The 17,948-nt window shown below is 38.3% G+C and overlaps 1 protein-coding gene across 1 annotated transcript in view; it reads left to right on the top strand.

Annotated features, from left to right (window-relative positions):
• Positions 1-17,948, top strand: part of CLEC16A (C-type lectin domain family 16, member A) — a gene marked incomplete at its 5' end in the record, with an annotated part of 57,802 nt that overhangs the window by 19,500 nt on the left and 20,354 nt on the right. Inside the window, 6 exon segments of the mRNA XM_010017748.1 lie at positions 2,071-2,193; positions 4,162-4,271; positions 4,757-4,801; positions 6,043-6,093; positions 8,009-8,137; positions 11,987-12,107. Of these exon segments, the coding sequence (XP_010016050.1) occupies positions 2,071-2,193; positions 4,162-4,271; positions 4,757-4,801; positions 6,043-6,093; positions 8,009-8,137; positions 11,987-12,107 (579 nt within the window).

Consider the following 17,948-nt stretch of genomic DNA (forward strand, 5'->3'; position numbering starts at 1 on the left):
AAGAGGAGGGGTTTTACAAGCTGTTAATTTAGTGCCCCTGTTTGATGCAAGAGCAGAATGTTGTTCTTTAAAAGCCCAGGAGCTATACAGCTGCTCTTTTCTACCCCAAATTCAATATCAGTCATGGGAGGTGCCTCAGGATTGAGCTGGAGCCAATGTGAATTCAATATAATGCAAGAGATCTGTCTGCTCACAGACTTTCTCAAGGTATGGGTCAATGACCCTTTTCTTTTACAAGAGGTCTGAACATGGAGAGTTGTTTCCCAGTTTCAGGAAGCAGTAACTCTGTAGGAGCTGTGTGTCTAGGATCTGATTACCTGTTTGCTGTCTGACAGAGTTGGTAAATGTTCTAGTGAGCACTTGAATAAGATCAAACAGGGAATGAATTTGAAATTTAGGATGATTTCTTGTGACTGAATGCAATACGAACTTGTCTTCTCTACAGCACCGGAAAATGAGTTGCGGTTTTCTGTTGCAGTATATTAGCTGTTTCAGGTGTGTTTCTGATTCCCTAGCTGGTCAGTTTGAATTTCACCATTCCCCCCAGTCCTGCTCACTCTGGAACTGTGGTGAAGGCTACAATGAAACATGTTCAAAAAGCAGTGAATTGTCCTAGCATAACCAAGAACTTTAATTTGAGCCTTGCTTCTAAGGGCCGTCTCAGTCTTGGTCACTAAATGTAGACACCTTTTTGAGGCTTTTGATCATGACTCCTTCCATTTGGCTAGTAAGTCTGCGTTTTGCACCATGTTCTTGAATGAGTGTAAAGAAAATATGTTGGTTTTCACCAGCAAGAAATATTTGTGTGAACAGAAAGAAAGAGTCACAATTTGTAACACATCTATTTAGGTGCATACGTGTACCTCTTGGATCCGAGAGATCTCTAATCCCAGAAGGAACCCTTTATATATGTTGCTAGAGCATGTGCTATATCTCAAGAATGCAGAACTCGGAGTCCTTGGCAGGCAGACAACCAAATGAAAGATGCTGAATATGAATTCTTTCACTGTGATTTTAATTTGGCCACTTTGTTGAGTACCTGTCTGGTCCTGCCGTATTCCTCCCCCATGTTTTCTTAGTCTTCTTAATGGTTTTCTGCTGGTTAATGACTATGTCCTTCTGTGAGAATTTAATTTGCATATAGATATTCTCTAAGAAATGTTACTTATAAGCAGCTTTTCTTCCCAGAAGGAAAACTGTTTCTTAACAGTTCACTAAAATATCAGATTGTTGTGAACATTAGCACTCTGATTGTCCTTGTTCCTTAAATGCTTCCCCTCCTGCCACCCTTTCTTTAGTCTCATCATGACAGAGAACATTTGTATCACTGTCATTAATCTTCAAACAGACCTTGATTAGTGAAGAAATAATTGGGATACCCTGAATGGTATTGTTATGTAGAGTTAACTACAAGTTCAGGGTTGGAAGAAACTATAAACCCCACAATAGTAATCTTCTATTTTATTACCATTCTTTACAACAAGGACAGGGAGATCCTCAGCAGTCCATAACTTAGTTGATTTTTAAGAGTCCTTACAGTAACCAGTCTATTCTGAGAAATAACTTTGCTATTTTAGAGGAACAAATTGAAGAAAGATGGCGTTTGTTTCCTTATACAAATCAGTGAGAATCTGTTGGGGAGGGTAGTAAATAAGAGGCTACTAGTTACTAAATAAAATTCCTATTTTTTTGAAACATATGTGAACTGATCACTTATTCCCAAAGCAGAATTTCAAATCAGACTTCCATCTTTTCCCCTGGAGCCATTATGCTCTTCAGATATGACTTGACTTTGTTTTAGATGCAAACAAATAGTCTGAGAATTCCACATGCAGCAAAATGGCTTGGATGTCACCAACCACCTGGATTTGAGTGTCTTCAACAAGCAGGCTCCATTTAAGACTGAGGTTTTTCAGTGTTACATCAATGTGTTTAGTCTTTCTGTTGTTCAAAATTAAATTGCCCAGTTTTGTATTGCTGCTTTTGAGAAAACTGCTGCAGTCTATTAAATACTTACCTCAAGACATACCTGTTTCCTCATTTACCTTTCTTCCTTCACCTCCCACAAAGGAATTGACCCAGTCAAGCTGGAGAGAATTCAACTTCCAGCTCAACATGCTGAAGAGAGAAATTCATATAACCATGTACTTGCGGAAGGGCTCATCAGGATAATGAATTATGCTGCACAACCAGGTTTGTGGTGGTGGTGGGGAAGTAGTAAAAAAATGTTGTTCCCTACCCTCTTGTCTTTGAGGGGGAAGCGTCTGTTTTGCATCTATTTCATGGACAATAAATAGATAAGGTCTGTGAGAGACAGCAATCAGATTTTTCTTGGTTGTTGAGGAACCAGGAACTCTGGATTTCTGCTGAACAGTTGTTTTCATACCCAGAACTCTAGATGGTTCTGTTGTCTTAATTCCTACTTTCTGTGGTTTTGAATAAAGAAAAGTGATGAGGTGTATAGTGATTTCACAACTGTCTGGCAGAGACAGCTGTGGTCTCCTGAGGTCCTCCTCTGGGCTTCAGACTTCCCAGTGCCCAGGGAGTGTCTGGTGCAAATGCGTCATGTTTAACCCCAGTTGGCAACTCAGGACAAAGTCCTGAAAGCAGGACAAAGTGTGTGTGCTTTTGGGAAATAAGCAGAATTAATAGAAAATGATAAATGTGAGGGTGCTGAGGCACTGGCACAGGTTGCCCAGAGAAGCTGTGGCTGCACCATCCCTGGCAGTGTTCAAGGCCAGCTTGGATGGGGCTTGGAGCAACCTGGTGTAGTGGAAGGTGTCCCTGCCTGTGGCAGGGGGTAGGAACTGGATGAGCTTTAAGGGCCCTTCCAACCCAAACTATCCTGTGATTTAGCATCCTGGATATATGATCTGTGGCACCTTTGCTTGTGAAAGTAATTCCAGTGGAATAGTAGTCTTGAAAACTGTATGGTAGCCTTTACTTACAGCATCCTTTTTCTCTAAAGGTGGTAGCAAATGTTCCCATGATTTTTTTTTGTTGTTTTTCTTTACATTGTATTTCCAGTTTCTGAACTGTTCTGCAGAAAACCTGGGTTTTTCCCCTGAGTTCTACTTTTTTGTGAAATGAGGGATAAGGCTCAGTGACCTATTCCATGGAAACATGATTGTTGTTTAAGCCACAGCTCTTCTCCCTTCACTTCCCCTGTTAAAACTTCAAAGGAGTAGAAGTGGTTTTCGCCTGAAACTGACACCCAATCAAATTCCTGATTGTCTACAGGGTAAAATCAAATGCTTATTTGACTGATCTACAGAGTATTAACTTAAGCTGATACTCCAGTCACAGATTAAGAGCATGTTTATATGTAAAGAGTTTGGACATACTGCAGATGGAAAGAGTACAAGATGAGGAAATGCATTTATTTAAACAAAAGCACTCCTGGGGTGGGGTGGTAATAGTGGGGTTTTAGTAAGCTTGCTAAATGCTGTGTAGAACATTTCCTGTTCTCTGCTTTTTGGGGGTACTGACCTTTGTCTAGTTTCTGGCAGCATGCTACTAACTTGTAAAATAGTAGATGGAGTTGGGGTCAAAAGCTAAGATGTCTGTCTGTCTCTTTAGTATTGATCACTGAGCTTAGACTGCACATTTCTTTTATATATCCTAAGGATTATATATATATATATCCTTCTGAAATATAAGCTTAAAATCTCAATGCATTCTTTTACTCCGACTTCTCTATATTTCAGGCTGTATTTGAATCCTTTGGACATTTTTTAAGGAAAAGCTATGCCTTGTTAGTATGCTATATATACAGCTTCCTTTCATCCTGTAACTTTATCCATGTCAAACACCTGTGAGCCTTTTGTAATTTTAGCGTAATTCAATTCTCCCTATTCAGATTGATAAAAGCATTGTTTTTTGCTTCTTTTCTAATAGTATTAATCTTTATTGCCTTCCTGTTGCACAGTTCTGCTTTAAATTTTCTTCTGCTTTGAATTACTCTTCCAGTTTTGGGGTATTTTTTAATAATCATCAAAATTGTAAGTGAACATCAGCACTCATCCTTGTCAGAGAGGGTGTGTATGACAGAGGAGCAAAGTTTGAGAATTGCAGAGAAGAGTAGAAACATTTAAGAATGGTAATGAGAAAAGCAATACTTGGACTGCTGCTGTTTTGTATATTGAAATTTTCTTTTCATAGATGGAAAAATCCGCTTGGCAACTTTAGAACTTGGCTGCCTGTTGCTGAAGCAGCTTGTGTTCTCTAGGAACAGCAGCATCATAAAAGATGTTCACCTAGCTTGCCTTGAGGTAAGTATTTTGTTTCACATTACCAGTCATAGCATCACGTGTCTTTGAGTCTTATAGTATAGTTGAATAAATTTGTTTAACTTCTGATTGCAATAAACACGAATGTGAAATTTGAGCTTCTAAAATGACTTTCCATTGGTGGCTCTGTGCAGTGAACATAGAGAATCAGTGCCCTGTGTTGTGTTCTCAGTTTTACTTTCTTAACTTCTCTAGCAAGGTTATGTTGACATTTCTCTCTGAAATCTGTGTGTCATCCGTCTGAATGATATGAAGTACTTTTGCAACTAACAAGCTCACATAAACTGTATTTTCGTAAATGCAAGAACTGCGTTCTATCAAACTCTGGGCTCAAGGGTATGAGTACTGGGATATTAATAGACAGTCTCTTATGTATGAGGTTTTTTGGCGTTTTTTTTTGTTTAAATGTGACTTTTGAGTAAATGGTGTGCTTACTCCCTGAAACACAGTTATTTTGTTTTTCCTAGGGTGCAAGGGAGGAAAGCGTTCATCTCCTTCGTCGTTTCTATAAGGTATATATGCAAAATGCTGCAAGAAAAAAATCCTTTACATAATGTGGAATTAGAAGCAAGTCTGCATCCCAATCTCTGTGGAGTGCCCAAGGCAGCACTTTCTCAGATGGGTGCTCCATATTTGTAATAGAGAAGAAAGTGTTTTTGGAGGGTTCCTCTGCTTTCATGACATTCCCATACCACACTGACGTAAGGTCACAAAGTCTCACAGGTCTTGTACTGGAGGTCAAGTTAGCAGCCATGTGCTTTTGCTGTAACTGCCATGTATTTTATGTATTTCATGGAACAGAGCCACACTATTAGAATGTTTCTAATACAGAATGTGTTTCTTTTTGGCGTTGCTTTTGATTCCTATCTTATCTGAAATTATGATCTAAAATTTTACTTAATCTTCTCACTGGAGGCCTCTGCACCCCCAGGCATTAACTTCTGTGGTAAATCCATGACAGATTTCAAGTGTCTAAAGCCTCTTACTGTTTTTGTTAGAACTCTTGAAGGATGTCTTCTCAACATGGCTTACATACAATAATTAACTTGAGGTGGTAGGTTGACCTGGGCTGGCTGTAGGACAACCACCTAGTTGCTCTCTCACTCCCCCTCCTCAAGAGGATGGAGGGAGAATGTAAGATGAAAAAATCTTACGGTCAATATAAAACCAGGGAAATCACTTTCCAGTACTATCGTGGGCAAAACAGAACCAACTTGGTGAAAATTAATTTACTGCCAATTAAAATGTCTTTAGATAGTCAGAAACAAAGACAAATTAAAACCTTCCTCCTACCCCTCCGTTTTCCCTGGCTCAACTTTGCTCCTTCATTCCTGACTCTTCTGCCTTCTCCTGCTGCTGAGTGGTGCAGTGGGGTGGGAAAGAGGGGTTTGGGGTGAGTCCATAGCAGTTCATCTCTGGCCCTTCTTCCTCCTCACTCTTTTCCCCTGCCCCGGTGTGGGTTCTCTCCTCCATGGGCTGCAGTCCTTCAGGAAAGAAACCTGCTTCAGTGCGAGTCCTCCATGACAGCAGTTCCTTCGGGGCATACCCACCTGCTCCACCATGGCCCTCTCCACAGCCTGCGGTGGAATCTCTCTCCCTTTCCCAAACATGTTTCCCATGACTGTCGCTGAGGGGCTCTGCTGTGCCCTGCAGTAGGTGGTGACGCCGAACACGCAGTACCTGATGAAACAAAACAAACATGGTTCCGTGTTTGTAAGGATTCATGGTCTGTCCCTATCCTTCTTTTCGAAAGGGAGAAGAAATTTTTCTGGATATGTTTGAGGATGAATACCGGAGCATGACAGTAAGTGACACCCCTTCCGCCCTGCCAAATCCTCAAACCCAGATACAACACAGCAGCAAGTACAAGTACTTACTGCTAACTACTGACAGTGCTGGTATCTTTATTTCTGGGACTAGAATAACAAAACGTGGGTGGCTTTTTTGCCTCTGAGGAGTTGTCCCTACACTTACGTGACTCGTTTCTGTGAGATTTTACAGCTTTTTATTTAATAAAAGCCCATTGCTTTCAGAAAGTGATTATATAAAAATTATCCTGTGAAATGAGACATTGGGTTTTTTTGTTGGTTTTTTTCTTTTTAGGTGTTAAACAATGTGAAAATCTTCCTATATCTTCAGTTTCCTTTTTTTTAACATTCTTCACCTTTATGATGTAAAATACTGTTTAAACCAGTGTACACACATGTGAATTGCATCTGAGGTAGTTATTCATTTGTTAGAAATTTTAGTTCTGTGTTCTCATTTGTTCATTGTTGTCGTGGTTTAACCCCAGCCAGCAACTAAGTAGCACAAAGTCACACACACACACCCCCCTCCCCCTTCCCATGGGATAGGTAGGAGAAATGGAAGAAAAGGTAGAAACCTGTGGGTTAAGATAAGAACAGTTTAATAATAGAAATAAAATATAGTAATAACAATGATAATGATAAGTAAAGGAAATAGCAGTAAAACAAATAAAAAAGGAAAACCCAGGTGATGCACAGTACAGTTGCTCACCATCTGTTGGCTGATACCCAGCCTGTCCTTGAGTAGCCGTTGGTCCCTCTTGACTCATTCCCCCCAGTTTCTATATGGGGCATGGTATTCTATTGAATACGCTTTTGGCTAGTTCAGGTCAGGTGTCCTGTCTCTGCTCCTTTTTGGCTTCTTGCGTCCCTCCTCACTGGCAGAGCATGAGACTGAAAAGTCCCTGACTTGGTGTAAGTACGACTTAGCACCAACTAAACCATCAGTGTGTTACCAATGCTGTTCTCAGACTAAAGCCAGAATTCCAGCTGAAACCAGGACAATTGTGTATGTAGGCTTCTATATATTTCTATACATTATTGAATTTGTTAATGCAGTGTTTTAGACACTGAAGATGAATTTTTCTGAGATCAGAAAGCTTCTTCAGAGATCAGAAAAATTGACTTAAAAACCGTTTTTAAGGCTGTATGTGTGCAAGGCAGCAGTTTAAACTGCACTGTGAAAATTCTGGGCCTTGTTTCAGTCTGCTACTTTTATGGTATGTGACCATGGCAAAGTCACCAGGAATGCTTACAGTTACAGCTGGCTATTTTGAAATGCTCACATGACTGCATGACTGCGTTTGTCTTACGGGCAGAGTATCGTACAAGCTGTGGAAAGGGCTGTTGTATGTTTTTGCCATTCCAGCTGGCTTCCTGACAAAAAGAAGCTCATGTCTCCAGTGCATGTATATGTAATAAGACTTGGATGAAAGGTATAGAAGCATAGATATTTTAGACATCATTTATTCATGGAAACAGGCAGACGTATAAAGGAGAGACTGTGGTAGTGGCACAGTTGAAGGGAATTGTCTAGTGTGAAAGCTAAAGCATTTCTTGATACTAGAGAGTTCTTCTGGAAAGAAAAAGATACAGGAAACTTTCTTGTGATTGAAGTTGCAAGAACGTGACAGGCTTTGGATTTTGGTACTCATGAAATAGCTTTCAGAGTTGTTTTCCCATGGGTTCTTTTCAGTATGGAAACTTCAACAGTGTGTTAGGGAATGATAAGCAAATACAACAGAGATTGCATTTAAGGAGCTCAAAATAAGATAGATGGTATTTAAAAAAAATATCTCAGAACTCTGTAACAGTTCCTTACTCTTAAAATATGCAACCGTGAGTTGTATTTGTTAGTAAAGATGCAAATGCTTATTGTTCTGTATAGTAATCAATGTTAAAATATTTTTATAGATTAAACCCATGAATGTAGAGTACTTGATGATGGATGCCTCAATCTTATTGCCTCCAACGGGGACACCACTGACTGGTATTGATTTTGTGAAAAGATTGCCTTGTGGAGACGTGGAAAGAACACGAAGAGTGAGTCAGACTATTTTTCTTACTTTTTTTTTTTTTTTATTGAAAACTGCTTGGTTAGAAGCTTCATCCATAAAACCATAATGACTTGATGAAGACAGGTCTGTGTGTAGAGTATATAATATTTACCTGTCACAGTGAAGAAACTTTTTCTCTACGATTTCTTGTGTCTGGTCAATTCAATATGTTCTTGCACTGGGGCTTTGATTTTTTTAGACCGTGTGGATAACTACATAAGAAGGCGTTGTGATATGCCAACATATGTTGGCAGTTTCCTTTTGTGACCTGTTATCTCAGTCTGTGTCTCATTATATTCCTATGGTAAGAATCTCCACTGAAAGGCTGGCTGACTTCATATTGCTTGTCTTTCTTAGATATTGCAAAGATAAATAAACCCAAACAATCTACTCAGGAGTGTTCATCTTGCTGAAGTAATTCATGATAGGGGTCTTGAGAATGAGGAGAAAAATAGCAAAATACTTACTTTTGCGACTGACACAATCTGTAGAGGTGATACTGACCTGAATAACAACAACATCATCAACATCCTTGGGGTAATTGCTTCTTGGCCCTTATCTGGCAGTGTTGTAATAACCCTTGTGGTGCCAGTAAGTCCTTTTAAGTCTTACTGCACAACATTGTAATTTGAAAAGTGCTGTTCTTCGGGTAGCTTTGCACTTACATGTCTATATAAAGTATATTCAAGTGCTCTTGAAATAAAAACGTATTTCCAGGAATCTCCAGAAATATTTTGCTGTAATTACTTTTTATAAGCCATGAAACTTTTGTTATCACAGTAAGTTTGATAAAGTACAGTGAATTATCTTGAAAAGTATTGTTCTTAGAAAGCAAAAATGTTTCCTAGAATTTTATCCAAGCCATTGAACAGAATGACACTTAGAAATGTGCTAATAGAATCTGATTGCTTCATGGTTTTCCATATGCTAAATAAGGAATAGCTTAACTTCTGTTGGTGAAAATTCAGAAATCAAAATAAATATTCCTGTAAATCCTTTGATATTGAAGGGTCTTTCTTGTCAGCAAGAACTCCCAGAATGCTTCCTTGTTGGTCCTCCTTCCCCGATTGTATTGCTCTAGAGATTTTAGAGTTTGTTAGAATTCCTGTGCTGCATTTTTTCCTGCTAGGCTACCTCTCTTAGGCTGAATTGCCATAGCAGTATGCTGAACTTCAGATGTATGTTGTGACATTGCTGCTGCCACTTAACCTGCTGGAAGGTTCAAATGGATAGTGATTCAATTCAGAGCTTCCCATGGCATGATTCTAAAAAAAGCTTTATTTCACTAGCAAGCAAAAAAAGTCCCATACTTTGATTATATCATGAGTACTTAGCTGTTAGTGATCAGATCCTTTAAAGCTCTCACTTCTTTTGCTATAGGAAGTCCCTCTAAGTGGCAATTCTTTTGCTGTTAACTTTAGCAGGAACTCTCAGAAATCTGAACTCTTGAGTTATCAAAGGCACATCTCCAAAATCCAGACAGCCAACCCCTCTGACTTAAAACATTAAAATGACCAGAAGTTGCTAGGCTGCTTTCTGAAATCAGCTACTACTACTTGATTGAGCCTTCTACCCAGAATCAGATGCTCTTTTGAATTGTTGGTAGTCTCGTTACTGCTTGTTGGTTGCATCTCTTCCTTCTGATTTCTATAGTCCTAAAGATGATGTTGCTACCAGTCACCTAGAATAATGCAAACTCTATGTGCTGATTTGGGAAGCCATGAACAGTATGGGTCATGCACCTCTGCACCTCAGAGTATATAGCAAAGGCTTTGAGAGAAGGTTTTGAACTACCTGTGAAAATGCTAGTTCATGGGAATGTAGGAAGATACTGGAAGGCTTCCCTTCAAATTACTATTTCTTTGCCCATGGTATGTATATGAATGAAGGAATCTGTGCAGGGTATACCTCATCATAATGCATAGTTCTTTACTATAGATAGCAATTCATATTTGTTCCTACTTAACCATGAAAACAGAAGTCAGCTGAAAGAAATTCTAGGCTACTGCTCTGCTGTTTTATTGAGATCTAATAAACTGCTATAGGAAGTCACAAATCACATGCTTTTGGGTTTATATTGATGCTGCTAGCAAAGCAAGGGCTGCCAGTGTTGCAAGAAGCACTGAGTAGTTCCCTTTTCATCTGATGTTCTTGATTAGGTTTTTTTTTCTTGCAAAGGCTAAAATTCCAATTTTCTTTCCTACTCCTGTAGTAAATATGATTACATGTTTGGACATGAGTGACATTACTTTTATAGGGAATGTGAAGAAAACTAATGCTTGTGTAGGAGGGGAAGAGGATTGAGGGGTAAAGAAGTGAAAGCATGCTGAGTGATTGCTGTCCTCTGAATTTTTAAACTCCTGGTGGATTTGACTTCTTTGAGTTACCAAATATGCAAGGATGTTGCTGTTCTTGATTGAATTTGGAAACTTTTAAACCCAATACCATGAATTCTTCTTGAAACATCTGGTAGTAAAACTGCTTTCTAGTAAGTGATCCTATTTAATTTCAGTAAATGTACAATATATTAGAATGCAGTCTGCCTAAATGGGAGAGATCATCTCCCATGAGGAAGTGACTCTGCTCTTATTCATGAGGCAGTGTTAATATTGTGGTTTTGTTAGATATCCTTGACATTCTCTGCTCGGAACCATCATCTTGCCCTGTTAGGTTTCAACAGTATACCAGATAGGTCTTTTCTGGGGCAGTTCATGGAAGAGCCAGATACATAGCTTCCCTCTCTTCATCTCTGTTGTGTCAGAAGTTTCTGAAAGCACCACCAGTATGATATGAACCACCAAGCATTCATTTCTGCTTCACAGGAGCCACAGTTCTGTTGATTTTAAAAATACAGGGCTGAAAGGTTTTGCCTTAAACCAGTTTAGTTTTCCTAATACTTCCTGCATTCTGGGGGTTCCTAGGCACTGCAGCTGTTCCATGAATTCCATGCTTTTACTGTAAGGAAGCAGTTAATTTACACTATGTCATGGAATTACTACATAGAAACTGTTTTAAAACCAAAACACCACAAGTAATAAAAAAAATTTTTTGTTTCATTTGCTATGCTGAAAATACAGTTCTTGTAGGGGAAGAGGATTATAAATGGTGCTTTTCAAAATGTGGCTAATAAAATGATGACACTTTTTTGGTACTTCATCTAATCTTTGCATACTATTTGTCATTGATTTCTAAATCAAACCAAGAACATTAATTTCTCACAGCTTCTGTTGAAAGTTTCTTGGGACTGGTGCAGCTTTTAGAATGCCCTCATATAGACCTTCTGAGAATGTAGATGAAGTTCTCCAAGAATGCTGTATTGCAGATGGTTAGTTTTGATGAACACAGCAAATTAAAACTCAAAAATCCCCAGTTTTCTCTGAAACTTGTAGACATCTTGGCTAGACTCAGACAGAAAACTTACTACTGTTTAAAGTTCAAATTGTGAGTCTCTGAAGGTTGGTTGTATGGTTGTCTGTAGTGTGCGTGTAAATACAATCAGTCTTCGAATAATGATAAATAAAAAAAGTCCAATATTGTTGGTTTTGCTTTAACAATTCCCATAATCACTTGCCTGTCAGTTACTGTCTGAGTGTGCCAGTGGGATAAAAGTTCTGCTGCTCCTACTTCATTAAAAATAAATAGCATGTTTCAACTTCCTCCATGTTCTTTTTAACTGACTTTGAAATTCCATTCTAGTTTCTCTATGTAAAAAGTAGGTTTACTGCGTGGCAGCAAACTCTGGGGTGTGAAAGCAAGTATACGTTTGTAAGATTCTGTTAAAACCTGTAGTACTGAGTGCAGCAATATTCTAATACTCTTTTTCAAATTTCTCCAGGCAATCAGAGTTTTCTTTATGCTCCGTTCACTATCACTGCACTTGCAAGATGAGCCAGAAACTCAGTTACCACTCACGAGGGAGGGAGATCTGATAAAGGCAGATGATGTTCTCGACTTGAGTAAGTAGTCCCTTGATTTCTCAAATAGTCCATGACTTGGAAAAATTGCTAGCTTTTGTTTGGGTTTTTTTTGGGGGGGGGTGGTGGTGTTTGTGTTTTTTTTAATTTATATAGTTAGATTGTTTGTGTATTCACTACCAAGGAGGATTTTATTAAGTTTGTTTTCTACTGCATTTGGAACACTTCCTGTGGTGGTCTTTTGTTTGTTTGTTTTAAGAGGCTGTTAATAAATATTCCAGGGTTTAAATATTAGCACAGAAAGGATTTAGAGTCCTTCATCTGGTTTCCTGGTACCTTAGTTTTCTAAATGAACTGATCCTAGGAGGATTTTCTTCTATCCTGCTTTCACCTATTCAAAATGCACTTAAACCATTAATTAATTTTAAGACACTAGAGGTAATTACTTCAACAGCTACACTGTGCTGGTTTACTAGTACTGGGATTTGGTCACCATCATGTGTGTATGTGGTGGTGTTGCCCTGTCCTGTTGACCCCTCAGAGTTCTTATTCTTCACATCTCTTCGGCCGTTTTCAAGTTGGCGTATGGAAGATGTACTCCCATAGTTGAACAGGATACTAAGAGGAACTGGTCTGTGATATCCGCAATGGCATTGGGATGCTAAGTACTACTTATTATGAAGTACAGGTGAAGTACCTTCTTTCTGCAGTATCATAAAATACTGCTGCGCTCTCCATGCTGAAGGGAAATTAAAAAAAAGAGTTGGAAGGAATAGAATCATGAAGTATCTATTTGTCCACAAAGTCAATATTACATGTGTTCATTTAATATCAAAATATACATCTCTAGATGACCTTCAATGTTACTAAACAGTACAACTTCTGGAGTCCAGCCCAAATCATAAAGCTGCAGTTTCACTGTCTCCAGCACTGACACTGTTTGAGAAACAGTAATGTGTCATGTTCTAAATTAATCTTATCATAGTCTGAGACATTTGCTTTTAATTTAAAGGCTTAAAACATGTAGAGTAGTGTGCTTTTAGGCTAGAATTTAAAAGAAAGCACATGACAATATAAATACTATTAACTCCATTGCCTGTAATCAAGACCTGGAAGATTTTGATATGTTGGCATTAGCTTGTAAGTAGTTAATTTCTGTTCAGGCAGTTGTTTTATTAAGAACTTGGATGTATGATTTGTAGCTTTAGAGGGCACGTGATTGCTAAAATGATGTGTGTATTTGCTAGGGGTTTAGTCTTTGAAGGTTCTTCTTTAAAAAGAAAAAAAAAGGATGTTTGATGTTTTAGAGTCTAAATTTTTATTGTCTTATGTTTAAATGCTTGTTGATCTTACTTCAACTAAAAAACCAGTTGCCCTAGTTGCCTTAATAGATGTTATGAAAGTATGTCCAGTATCTCAGAGACCTTTCTGTGCATCAAGTCCATCAAAATATTAATTACCTGAATAAAGGGAAAACCAACTCAAGTCTTTTCATTGCCCATTAGAGAAGAGAATATCAATATTTTGGTATGCTGTTGCTTGGTGCTGTATCTTGGGAGGAGGCTTAACAGCTGGCAAAATGTGACCCAAAGAATTATATCGGTGTGCCTTTTTTTAATTATCACTTTGAAGATATTTGCAATCAAATTTTCTTCAATCTGTATTTTTACAATGCTTTTTAAATTTTTCTGAACATTAGATGCCTCCAGTGATTATGCTCATTTGTATACATATAGTGACAAGAAGCAGAGGTTAGCAAGATCAAGGAATTATTTCAGTTACCATTTGGGTTTTAAAATCTCTTGCAAAAACATCCCCTTCACACACACCCCCCCCCCCCCCCCCCCCCCCCGAATGCAATACTGGTGTTTCATGGAAGCTTGATAAGAAAGGTTAAAGTTTCTTGTACAGAACCATTTTAATGCTTTGATGTACATATGTTCATTTTAACCCTTTTAAGTGTAATTGCAAGTTTGTCAGCATTCTATATGACTCTGCGTTTAGAAATGAGTCAGGTATTCCACAGAAGGTTCATTCCATCTTGCTGGGTATGCTGTTACCACAATGATGTATACTACTGCTTTTCAGAGTTGGTTTTTACTGTAAATAGTTTTGAAGCACTCATGTATTATGTGATAACTGCCTGTCTTAGACTGCATGTGAGTTTGTAGGTGTCTCATGTAGGTGGCTTTTTAATCTTGTTCAGGATCTCACTGTTGTGTGAAGTTCACTGGCAGCTCAAGTTAACAGCCTTGGGGCTTGGTTTCAGGCTGCTGATTCTATTAGTGACAATTTTTTAAAATGCCATGGTCAAGAGGTAACCGATGATACATTTAAAGCCATTATGTCTTTGCTAAAGCAGGAAAAATTAACATTATAGGTAAGACTCCTTGTTCACTCTTGCCTCTACCAAATAAACAGCCTTTATAAATAATGTATTATCATAATCAATGGTTTTTTAATAAGATTTGAGGAAAATTTATCACAGAATAATTGAGGTTGGAAGGAACCTCTGGAGACCATCTAGCTGACTTCCACGCTCAAAGCAAGGTCAGCTAGATCAAGTTGCCCAGGGCCCTCACTGGTCATGTTTTCCATCATTGAGGATGGAGATTTCACGGTGTCTCTGGACAATCTGTTTTAGTGTTTGTTCATCTTCACAATAAAAAAAGGGTTGTGGGGTTTTGTTGTTGGGTTTTTTTATTTCCCCCCAATGTTTTTGTGAAATCTCCTGTGGTTCTATTTGTACTCAGTGCTTCTCATTTAGTTGTTGAATACCACTGGCTTCAGCTTCTTTACTCCCCCCAGACAGGTATTTGCAGAAGTTGTCAAGAGGTTTTATCATAGGACATATAATTTTCCTTTTTTTCTATTAATATCTTCTGAGGAATATAACTTAGTAGTAAAGGAGAATGTCATACCAAATGGGCTACATGCTGTTGGAAAAAGTTCTTTATGTGAAGTGGGAGGTGGTACATTAACTATCTGCAGCCTAATACTTATTTTAGACTGCCAGCTAAGCACACAAAGTGCTTGAAGTTTTCTGTAAGAGCTTTTGATGTCTACAGATGTTTTCTAGAATTATCATGACTGTAAATCATAAAATCATTAAAGATCAAACCCTGACGTAGGTGAAGTGCAGTTAGATCATCTCCTCAACTAGGTGTTATATTTGTAAAGACTTCGTATAATACAGTCTTTCCAGACAAATGGTTGCCTGTATCCATGCAATATTTTCACCTAATTTAAATCTTCTTTGCTGCAAGCAGCTGAAATCTTTGAACTCTCCTTCCTAGTCTGTGTTTCCTAAAAGTTGTATTTTTCTTGGAGAAAATCTAAAGAAATCTTGGATCTGTGCCTTGGATGTGTATTGTCTGAACTGGTCACAAGCTTTATTTTGCATGAGGAAAAATCGAGCATTGCTGTTAGGCTCAGAAATGGCAGTACACTTCATTGCAGCAGTGTCATGTCAGTGAACTAACTATTCAGTCTGTGGTTCATTTTAATCCCCTGATCGGATTTCAATAGTACTTAAGTTTACTGGGCTTGAAATTTTCACCCAGATATGGTTGGATCTCTGTAACTGGTTTATAGCTTAGCTGTAAGCTCAGATCAGTTCACTGGAAATGTGTTTAACCACACTTTCTCTTCTGGTTTTGTCATAAAGGATGATTGTACTTTATGACCCTTCAGCAGCTGTGAACTAGAAACAGTCATGTAAATGTGGTACATTCAGTTGCATAAACTCAAAAGATTCCTGTAACAGTTTCCTAATAAATGAGTACTTATCTTTTCTGTTCTTTGACAAACTTTAACAGTAATGCTTTACTTGACATTTTTGCCACATCTAAAATGAAAACTTTCTGCTCTGTAAAACAACTGCCCTTTAAGTTCTTTACCTTATGTACTGCATTTCTGTAGTCAGGCAGTTGAATACGTACAGCAGTTATTTCAAGTACTTTAATCTGCTTGCAGGTTTACTAAAAACTGTATAAATACTGGACAAAACCAAGTATTTGAGAACTTCATGACTCTATTTGATGTTGTGGCCTAAGTGTTGAGAATCTCACAATAGATTCTCCACGGAATTCAGCAGTCTCACATTATGTATTTGGAGGCGTCAAAATCCAGCTACTTCAGGTCTTGAGAAGAACATGGCTGTTCCATGAACTTGTACTGATGGAAATAAATGTGTTGATGAACTAATTGGATTAAAGAATGAAAGAGGTAAAAAATGAAGGGTCCCAAGATAAGCAGTAACCAGACAGGTTCCAGAGTCCTGTTTTGAAATACAACTATTGAAAGCTTTGGCTCATTGACACTGATTAAGACTTTATGCTTGTTACTGAGACTGCCTCAAAAAAGATACTGGCTGTAAGAGCTCATGCAATGTGGAGGATAGGCCATAATAAGCCCATCCTTGTTTAGTCATACCAACTGTTTGAGAATTAGTTCCTTCTCAGTTAATAGCTGTATTTATAGGGATTCTCTTGGGTTTTTCCAGTTTCTATGGCTTGGAAAAAAACACTGTGTACATCCTGTGCATTGCGTATGACTTCCCCATAGCTAGTTCTGTTTGACCCAAAGTGTATTCCTAGAAAAATGTTTGTTCTTGATTAGAAACTTTGTCTTGTGAAGGAACAGGCTATCAGTTGTGTAGTTTCATCAGTCACTTCACCATAGGACTGCTGCCGCTTGTAGCTTTTGTCTATTAGGCTTGGACCTGCATTGAATTCCTTATCCATTTGTACTATTTATGTATGGATTAAAATCTTCGTCCTAGGTATTCTTTAAATGAAGTTAGTTGAATTATTAAGGTTTTTGCTTTAAAAAAAAAAAAAAAAGTCTAATTTTCACATCAGTTTTTGTTGTGGTGGTCTTTCAAGTTTCTTTCAGCCTGCTTCTTTTAAACTGTATGTACTTCAGCTGGCAAAATAATCGAATATGTTTGGGTGGTTTATGCCTAAATTCACAGGCCAGTACAGAATAAATGACACTTGCATTATTCTTGTTTTACCATGACTTAGAAACCTTTGTAATAACTTCAGGCTTTCCAGTTATTAATAAAAAGGTGAAATAATTTAGGCATTAGAAAGTAATTTCTGGAGGGATGTGTTAGATTTATACCTTTGTACCACTTCTGGATGTGTAAGTATAAAATATATACGAATACAGATACACTTTGGGATCAAAAACTTAGAGCTTTTGATGCATTTAATATATATTGTTGTCTTCTATTGTTCAGATTGTTAGAATGTCATTGGTACAATAATATTCGTAGAATCATAGAATAGTTAGGGTTGGAAAGGACCTTAAGATCATCTAGTTCCAACCCCGCTGCCATGAGCAGGGACACCACACACTAAACTATGTCGCCCAAGGCTCTGTCCAATCTGGCCTTGAACACCTCCAGGGTTGGAGCATTCACAACTTCCTTGGGCAACCCATTCCAGTGCCTCACCACCCTCACTGTGAAGAACTTCTTCCTTATATCTAATCTAAACTTCCCCTGTTTAAGTTTAAACCCATTAACCCTTGTCCTACCACTAGAGTCCCTAATGAAGAGTCCCTCCCCAGCATCCTTGTAGGCCCCCTTCAGATATTGGAAGGCTGCTATGAGGTCTCCATGCAGCTTCACTTCTCCAGGCTGAACAGCCCCAACTTTCTTTGGAGTAAGATTTTGTTTTCTCAATATATAGCCTACATTGCCATTTTAGATCTCCTATTATTTTCTACACAGTGTCTCTGCTTCTTCTCTAAAAAGGAATAAATCTCCCATAGGCTCCAAGAGTAACGTTTGCCAATCCTTTATGGATTTCTTGAGCCTTCCAGGGCATCTGAGTAGATAATAGTAATCAATTCTCATGTAACTGAATCGTGTCT

The sequence above is a fragment of the Nestor notabilis genome, unplaced genomic scaffold, assembly GCF_000696875.1.
Source record: "Nestor notabilis isolate BGI_N333 unplaced genomic scaffold, ASM69687v1 scaffold14497, whole genome shotgun sequence".
Classification (NCBI taxonomy): Eukaryota; Metazoa; Chordata; class Aves; order Psittaciformes; family Psittacidae; genus Nestor; species Nestor notabilis.